A 9,238-nucleotide genomic window follows, 5' to 3' on the forward strand; every position below is an offset into this window, starting at 1 on the left:
AAATTTTAGATAACATTATTTGTAGCTAATAACCAACTCATCATGACTAATATAGTAATATTACTTTCTCCTCATCAAACCTAACACAAGCAACGGTAATTAACAGACATACCCTCCAAGAATACCATACCCATCACCTTTCATTCTTTTTTTTTTACTCTTTTCTAAAAGAAACTTCAAATTATGAAACTTTCTTCCCCTCACCTTTTCCTCTCTTAGATATCATTATTGTTCAAGCCACCACTCATATGGGTCTTCATGCCCGCCGCCGCGACTCGGCTCCTGGCCCCTTTCCGCCGTTGTCTCCCACCATCTTCATCCCTCCTCCGTCTCTCACCCAACAAGATCCCACGCTCGATCCTTTTCCTCCCTCCATCTTCGAGAATCACCACCCCGGAAAAGCTCATAGCCGACGTGAGTCCCTTCCTGGTCCCTCCTGCCTCCCGCTCTCGCCGCCGTCCACCTCCTCCCACTGCCGCCGTGACTCCTACCCTGGACCCTTCCCTTCCCCTTCCTTCCAAGAATCTGACTCCGGCCTCCTTCCTTCCACTTCATCATCCTCCCTCAACCACTATTATCATCATGACCCTTATTCTCATACTAGCAAACGCAGGTTATGCATTGTCATGTCAATATATATCTGCATTATCCTTCTCATAAGTTTTTTCATTCACATTCATGCAAAAGAATTGAGCTTTTTCATAAGAAGATAAAAAATAACCCTTTTATATAGATTAAAACAATTCGTATGCTTCAACTCTTACGTAATTTTTTTTGTTTTCTTCAAAAGCTAACGTGAAGAAGTTGATGATTCTGACATGCAGACAAATTTTGATTCATTTTGCTTTTCAATGCATCTAAATATAATCGTATTATTATTGATTATTACAAGGGTGTGCAAGGTTTTAAACTTTTAGTTGCGGTTGCATTTTTTGATATTGGGAGCAGTTACAAACTTGGTAGAGCCATAATCGTCTTCTAGATGCATTTTTCAAACACCCCACAATCTTTGACGAAAAACTGGTCTATGAAACAACATATCAAAATAGAATGATGTTTTAAGGAATAAAAGGGAGATTAGAGACATTTATAATGCATCTGCGATTGTGGTCATCTAATCACAGACACCTAGAACTCAAAAAAATTGATGTTGTGGTCGCAATTGTTGTTTGCGATCATTTTTGAAAACCATAAAAGAGTTATCATGCAAGCAATGATTTATATATCTCAGCAATAACTGTTTCTCTGATATAACTTGCTTGTATATTGTCGCAGGTTGTGTCTCTACGACCGGAGCAGCGACCTCGCATGGCCGTTTCAGGAGTTGGAGGGTCTGGACCACGATGACATAAGGGAAACAGCGTATGAAGTCCTCTTCACAGCGTGCCGATCCTCGCCAGGGTTTGGTGGCCGGAGCGCGATCACATTTTACTCGAAGCATGATGGGAATAGTGGTGGGAAGAGTCCGGGGGTGACGCAGACAAGTAAGTTGAAGCTAGCGCTTGGACTGAAGATGATGAGAAGCTCCTTGTCCCAAAGGGTGATGATGTCCGCGACGGCGTCGACCCCGGCATCGCCGGTGACGGAGCGGAGTCCACGGTCACGCTCTGTGCCGCGACGGGCGATGACCATGGCGGAAGTCATGAGGCTACAGATGGGGGTGTCCGAGCAGAGTGATAACCGACTGAGGAAAACACTTGTGAGGACGCTTGTTGGTCAAGTAAGACAACATGTGCAGACATTTTTTGCACATTTAAACGTGTTCTTTTATTTGCATTGTGATCGTGATCTAAGATTTTAACTTATACAGCATTTGATTGTTTGCAGTAATCATAAAGTGTTACCTAAGCTGAAATTTTAACTTTTGTAATGCTTATTTGAAGAGTTGTATCTAGGAACTGGTAGGCATTATGATGTCTGTGTTTGTTTATTACATTGTTTAGTCTTTTCTTTTGGGTGAAGTTTCAATGTCGTTTTTGGCCTCTTTCCTGCTGCGGTTTTAGTTTTGCATAAAGGTTTTTGGCATAATCGTCAATGGCCTTTTATGTAAGTATTGAGTCAATGAAAATGACTTCGTTGCCAATTTGCTCCTTATAATGTGTTAAATAATGTTTTTGTTTCAATTAAACTAACCCTTCTTTTTAATTTATTTTAGTCTCTTTTAATAAATATATTTCGAGTTCCGTCCCTAGAGGTGTTGATTTTACATTGTTGGATATATTTGAGGTGTCGGGAACTCATGTAATATTGCTTCTAGAGTTTGCTGCACATGATTTTGCAAATGTTCAAAACTGAGATCTTTGTGCTCTGAAAAAAGTAGTTGGCTCTTATTCTATGCAAAATTGGAAATTGAAGACATCGGTGTATTAAGAGAACAAGGAATCTAACTACATGTATCAGGCTTTTTGCTGTTTATAATTGACATCTTAGTGATCTAATTAAGTAATTAGTCTCTATTTTCGTGCATAAATGGAAGTTATGAGTACGGATAATATCTAAAATGGATTAAGAAAGCAGTGAATAAAAGGTGCCAATCTTGCTACTGTGGTGAAAAGTTCTTACATCATATTTTTCTTCGAAAACACTTGATATGCAGCTTGGGCGGCAAGCAGAAACTATCATTCTCCCATTGGAACTTCTTCGCCACTTAAAACCTTCAGAATTCAATGATTTCCATGAGTACCATTTGTGGCAGAAGAGGCAGCTAAAACTCCTTGAAGCTGGTCTCCTCGCTCACCCTGCAATTCCCATAGAAAAGAACAACACATATGCCATGAACCTTAAAGACATTATCCGTAGTGCTGAATTCAAACCCTTAGACACTTGCAAAAACTCAGACACCATGAGAACCTTCACCAACTCTGTGGTTTCCTTATCAATGAGAACTCCTAATGACAATCCCACCAATGTTTGCCACTGGGCTAATGGATACCCTGTGAACATTCACCTCTACATTTCCCTTCTCCAATCCATCTTTGATCTAACGGAGGAGACAGCAGTGCTTGATGAGTTGGAAGAGCAACTTGATCTGATAAAGAAAACTTGGTCAACATTGGGAATAAATAAGCCGATTCACAATGTTTGCTTTGCATGGGTGATGTTTCAGCAATATGTGGAAACTGGGCAGACAGAACCTGATCTTCTTTGTGCCACACATGCTACATTGAGTGAGGTGTCAAATGATACTAAGAAAGAAAAAGAGTCCTTGTATATTGAGATATTAACATCTATGCTCAGTTCACTCAAGGAATGGACAGATAAGAGATTTCTTAACTACCATGAACATTTTCAAGGTAATATCGGACAAATCGAAAATCTTCTTCCTGTGGTGAGGTTAGCAACCAAGATTTTGAGAGATGTCAAAGTTTCTGATGAAGAAATGCAAGATAGAGGAGATAAAACTACAAGGGATGCCTCCGAGGACCAGATTGATGATTATATTCGTTCTTCCGTGAAAAGTGCTTTTGAAAAGGTAGGTAGCAGTTAAGAAACAATCTAAAAGGTTGATATGTCAGAAGAATGCATAAAATTTGACCTTTTATTCTTGGTTTGTTTGATCATTTAAAATATGAATTTTTTTTATTTAAATTTCATTTGCCTTTTGTGCTCCCATTTCAGTAAAAATCATGTATTTTTAGTTCCATGCCAGGGACTAAAATCTTGTGATTCTTTTGCAATTTTAAAGGAATAATGGCAATGGTATTTGAATAGACTGAAGACATATCCTAGTCCAATTGACTTTTAATTCCTATAGTGGTGATTAACTTCTAGCATTTTCATTTTCTTTTTACTTTAAAAGTGAAAAGGAAATTATCATAATGTCTTTGTTTTCCGATGATTGTAGATGATGGAAGCAGCAAATAATAAATCTGCTGAATCTGAAACAAAGGTAGGAATAAGTGAGATTATGCTTAAAATGGCTCAGGAGACTGAAAATTTAGCAAAGAAGGAGAAACAAAGTTATAGTCCAGTATTGAAGAAATGGCATTCAATAGCAGCTGCAGTAGCAGCAATGACTCTAAACAATTGCTACGGACATGTGCTAAAGCAATATTTAAGTGAAATGACCACATCAGAAACGGTTGAGGTTATTTTAGTACTGCGTAGAGCAAAAGTTCTAGAAGACGTTTTGGTTCAAATGGTAGTTGAAGACTCAGTTGATTGTGAGGATGGAGGCAAAACAGTAGTGAGAGAGATGGTTCCTTTTGAAGTTGAGTCAACCACACTGATCCTGATTAGAAAATGGATGGATGAATCACTACTCAAAGTGAGAGATTGCTTTCAGAAAGCAAAAGAAAATGAAGTAAGTTTTACCCTCTGAACAAATATAATTGGAGGAGAACACAATACATTGTGCATTTAGGAGACTATGTAACATCTTTTCTTTTTTTTGAAGGCATGGAATCCAAAGTCTAAATCAGAGCCGTATGCAAAATCAGTAGTAGAGTTGATGAATTTGTCCAAGAAAGTTGTGCAAGAATTCTTTCAAATTCCAATATCAATAACTGAAGATTTAGTTCAAGAACTTGTTGATGGATTACAAAAAGTCTTGCGGGAATACATAATGTTTGTTGCAGCATGTGGTAAGTGGTTCTAAAGATCAATTTTTCTTCACTAGAAAGCTTCAAAGATATGTTTGGTTTGAATTTTAAATGAAAGACAAAAAACACTCTCCAAGACATGAAACTTATGGTACTAGTTAGTCCAGTCCTAATGACTAGGAAGCAGCAAAGAGCATTCTGATTTGTTATATTTTGATCTAAACTGTCTCAGGTTTGAAAGAGAACTACATTCCCTCGCTTCCTCCATTGACAAGGTGCAATAGGAACTCAAAGTTCCACAAGCTGTGGAAGATTGCTAGCCCATGCAGTGTTAGTTGTGAAGATCCAAACATATATTCTATATATGAAGCCAAGCATCCTCACTCATGCACTAGCCGTGGAACACAACGCCTCTACATTCGTCTCAACTCCTTGCACTATATCCTTTCTCATATTCCTCAACTTGACAAATCACTCTCCTTGTCAGAAGGAGTAGTTCCTTCAAATCGCCACAGTTCTGCCAATACTCAGAAAGTTCAAAGTAAGAGCGTTTCATACTTTGAAGCAACCAACACTGCCATCCTAGCAGCATGCCAGCATGTCTCAGAAGTTGCTTCCTACCGGCTCATGTTCTTTGACTCAAACCCTTTCTTCTACGATAGCCTCTATGTTGGTGATGTAGTCAACGCTAGGATCGACAAAATGTTGACAATCCTCAAGCATAACATCAAACTAATGACAGCAATTCTAACAGAAAGAGCTCAAGAACTGGCAGTGAAGCAAGTTATGAAGGCTTCCTTTGATGCATTCCTAACAGTTTTACTAGCTGGTGGAACCACCAGGGTGTTCAATGAATCTGATCACCAGTTTATACAAGAGGATTTTGAAAGTTTGAAGAAGGTGTTTCGCATTTGTGGAGAAGAATTGTTAGCAGAAAATATGGTGGAAAAAGAGGCTGAGGTTGTGGAGGGTGTAATAGAACTAATGGGAATGAGTACTGAACAATTGGTGGAAAACTTAAGTACCTTAACCGCTGAATCAGGTGGAGTAGGAGTCAATGGAAATAGCCAGAAGTTGTCAATGCCTCCAACTACAGGAAAGTGGAATAGAACAGACCCCAACACAATATTAAGGGTATTGTGCTATAGAAATGATCGAGTTGCAAATAGTTTCCTGAAAAGGACGTTCCAAATAGCAAGGAGGAGATGAGAACAAATAGCCATATCATGAACTTTTGCAAAACATAGTGGTAAAATAAATCCTCCTTCTAACTAGTATGAACAAGTTTCTGGGACAGGGGGTGAAGATTGTATAAAACAGGAACCAAAGTTTTGGAATACGCAATGGGGGAACATATTTGTTCAAGAAAGAACTGTCTTGCTTTCATCTCTAAGCTTGTTCAACATTAAACTGATTCAAGAAACAATTGCAGACTACAGATTATCTTCTGAATCATGTTTCTGTTAAAAGGAATTATTTTACCTTCTTTTTGAAGAAGGGTGAAAGAAAGAACCACGAATTTGTCATATAATTTGGTGTTGACGCATCTTTTTGCAGGAGTAGCTCATAGCTAGGATGCTGCGACCAGTTGGGTTGTTAGTCCATAGGGTTTAGAAAACAAAAGACCAAAGTGCTTGTGAGTAAAAATGGAAAATCATCTATCTTTTTGTTGTGTATTCAATGTGAACGTCTTAATAAGAGAAGGATTTTTGTTACTTAAAATGACAAGAGAGATAAAGAGAAAGAGAAGGATTTTTCCAAAATGTTGTTCTCACAATAGGTAAATGAACACTCAAGAATATATGAAACAACTAAAATACTTTTGCTTTTACCTTCCTAAACAAATCTGACCATGGATCAATGAAATTTGATACCGAAACAGTGTTCAAACACACTAGGCAAATGATAAGGAAGTTGAATAATAAATTTATCCAAAATGGATCCAAACCAATGCACACTTGTATTACTAAAGTATATATCTCTTAAAATAAACAATTTAAGGTGAGAATCAACCGACAAAATGTTCATTAGGATAATGTATTGTATATATTGAAGAAGATTTCCCAATAAAATTAACCGTGAAAAATGAAGTGACACTGAAAATATTAAAGATGTACTTCAAAAATCATTGAAAGTAAAAAAATGATCATTGCTTTAAAATTATTTACTTTAATGATTAAATACTAACATTCATAGTAACTTGATGAAGAATAACATCGATGCAAATTTAGAAGCTAAAAGACCAAAACAATTCTCTTAAAAGTTAAAAAAAAGAAAAACTAAACAAAATTTACTATTGTTGTCAATTCATAATGCTCTGTAGTCAGTATAGTGTGATTATGTACGCACATCAATCCTCAGAATTGATCAAACAAAATAGCAGTTAACTACTGATATTACAGAGAAAAATATTCACCCTTTTTTGAAGACTGCCACGATTGAACATACAGTCTGAATGAAGGTTAGCAAAAGTAGCACAATTGCAGCAACGGTAGATGCTATCTTCCAAGGTGTACTGAAGTAGTCATGTATAAAGATCGCCTTGTACTTGTTCCGAGGGTTTTCATAGAAAGCATTCAATTGATCACAGAAGCAGCGATAATCTGATTTAATGTAAGGCAGGGTAACATTGCAGCAGAGATTGTTAACCATTGTAGCCACTGCATCATCGTCACCCAACAAATTAACAATGATTTTCTTTTCAACGAGTATGTTCACATCTTTCCCTGTGTTGATAAGAAAATCTAGAATCATAATGTACTCGGTGATGTTAGGTGAACACAGAAGGTGGCATTGCTCAAATGCAATTATGTTCGTGATAAATATCTCAGTTGAGCTATGCACCTTAATGCATGGCATTGTCAACACACCCTTATGAAATATCAGGTCAAGTAAGCACGTACTTGGACTAACCTCAAAAACCAAACCAGCCTCCCTTAACCGGGTTGCACTATATAGATGATCAACTATATCGACTCTTCTTTCTCGAATCCTACGATCAAATGATGATGGTAGCATAAAAGTCCTGAGGAGATCAGTGAAGTGCACCACGCCAAGTACTTTTTCTGGCCTTATGTTTTGTTGGTTATGAGGTTTAAAATAGTTGAAACCAACATTGACAAAAGAGGGCAAGTCAAGAGTCTCGTGATGAGGAATTGCTAGGTTGTAGAGGCCCTCTACAACAAAGAAAGGAAGCTGATTTTCAAGTAGTATCAAGTCAAATACAACATCATTGGCCAACCATGGCTGTAACAATAAAGGGTCAATTTCTACCCATCTATCATAGTTATAAAATCTAAGGAAATGCTCAATTTTGAAGCAAGCATCAATTAGAACCATCCTTAGGAAATCATCACTACTGTGTTGAACTGGCTCTGCATAGCAGAGTCTGATAATCCTTTCCCACTCTTTAAGTTTACAAGCACATTCCTCCACACTTAGCTGAGACCTAGTGAAGAAGCTCTTGAGATACTGCAGTTTGAGGTTTTCCATTGGTTCAAGCCTAATGTCACCACCAGTCTAAAAGGGGTGTGAATGGGACCAATGGAAACAACTCTTGGGGTATAGGCTTGTTGATTAGGCTGGCGAATTTTGTGAGGCACTCTGTAAATGCATTGCTCATGGACTATAGAATTCTCAGGAAGTTCCACTTTGTCTAGCATCTCTCTCACCTGTTTCACTAAACCATGGTGTTCATTTATGTTTTCAGAAGACATAATTTCCCTGCTGAAGTGCTTGTCAAATCTTGAAAGAAATAAACCTGAAAGATGCACCCAGCACAACTCTAGGAATAAAATTGTGTTGTTTGTTCATACTATTCTTTTTCAAACATAGATGTAATGCACATAGGATCTAAAAGTATAGCCCCATGATCAAATCTTCTATGCCAATTGAACAACTGAAGTTGTTGAATTAATATGGGAACAAAAATCATCAAAATCTAACTCCAATACAAATATTTAGCTCTCTTGTTTAGAACACCTTAAAACAGGAAAAAGAAAACTGCGTAGAAAGAAAGACTTCAACGTCGTTTCAATGCAGAAATAAAAGAAAATAGGATCAAGAAAGAAGAAGGAACCTGATGATGAAGTTGCCACAGGAATTTCTTGTAAGGAATAGAATCAACAAGTTAATCTTCAAGTAGCATACAGAAATTCTCTGTTTCATTTAAGACGATGTTTCCAACTAACTTCTAGGAAGGTGGGGTTTAAAAGTCACTATTACGCGCTTTCATTTATTAATATATAACGTAGGCATAGGTTTTTGACACCATATTGTATATTCAGGTATGTCTGTAAATGTTACATTACTGCTTTCATTTCATGTTGTCTAGATAAACAAAAAACAATAATACTTTAACAAGCTTTTTCTAATTTATAGTATACTTGTTAAAACTTTCTTTCTTTCATTTACTTTTCAATTTTTCTCTTAATATTACTTTTTCAATTTCAAGTTTTTATCAATTTATTTCATGTACACACTGTCATATATGTGTGCTTCACCTTCGCTCTCCAAAAAAAAACACTATTTAAGATTTATTTTTTTCTTAAGTGTGAGTACACGGATTTAAAAATGAACTGTTTTTAAAGTTTATTGTTACATTTCATCAATTTTAAATATTATAAAAATACATTTAAGAATGATTATATTAAATAATTATGTTTCTGATATTGGTCACTTTCATTCAACATCAGTTA

General features: G+C 36.8%; 2 protein-coding genes across 2 annotated transcripts; one reads left to right on the forward strand and one right to left on the reverse strand.

Moving 5' to 3' along the window:
• The first annotated feature begins 248 nt into the window (after positions 1 to 248).
• On the forward strand, positions 249 to 6,222 carry LOC106772481. The gene is made up of 6 exons (XM_014658905.2): positions 249 to 613; positions 1,249 to 1,720; positions 2,597 to 3,472; positions 3,845 to 4,303; positions 4,397 to 4,583; positions 4,774 to 6,222. The coding sequence occupies exons 1-6, from the start codon at positions 249 to 251 to the stop codon at positions 5,748 to 5,750; spliced, it is 3,336 nt and encodes a 1,111-aa protein (XP_014514391.2). The 3' UTR covers positions 5,751 to 6,222.
• Positions 6,013 to 8,768, reverse strand: LOC106772490 (UPF0481 protein At3g47200-like). Its single transcript, XM_014658917.2, has 2 exons — positions 6,958 to 8,768; positions 6,013 to 6,119 (listed from the first exon to the last, which is right to left on the reverse strand). Exons 1-2 carry the CDS (start codon positions 8,031 to 8,033, stop codon positions 6,065 to 6,067), a joined length of 1,131 nt encoding a protein of 376 aa, XP_014514403.1. The 5' UTR covers positions 8,034 to 8,768; the 3' UTR covers positions 6,013 to 6,064.
• Between the last annotated feature and the right edge of the window lie 470 nt (positions 8,769 to 9,238).

The sequence above is a fragment of the Vigna radiata genome, chromosome 1, assembly GCF_000741045.1.
Source record: "Vigna radiata var. radiata cultivar VC1973A chromosome 1, Vradiata_ver6, whole genome shotgun sequence".
Classification (NCBI taxonomy): Eukaryota; Viridiplantae; Streptophyta; class Magnoliopsida; order Fabales; family Fabaceae; genus Vigna; species Vigna radiata.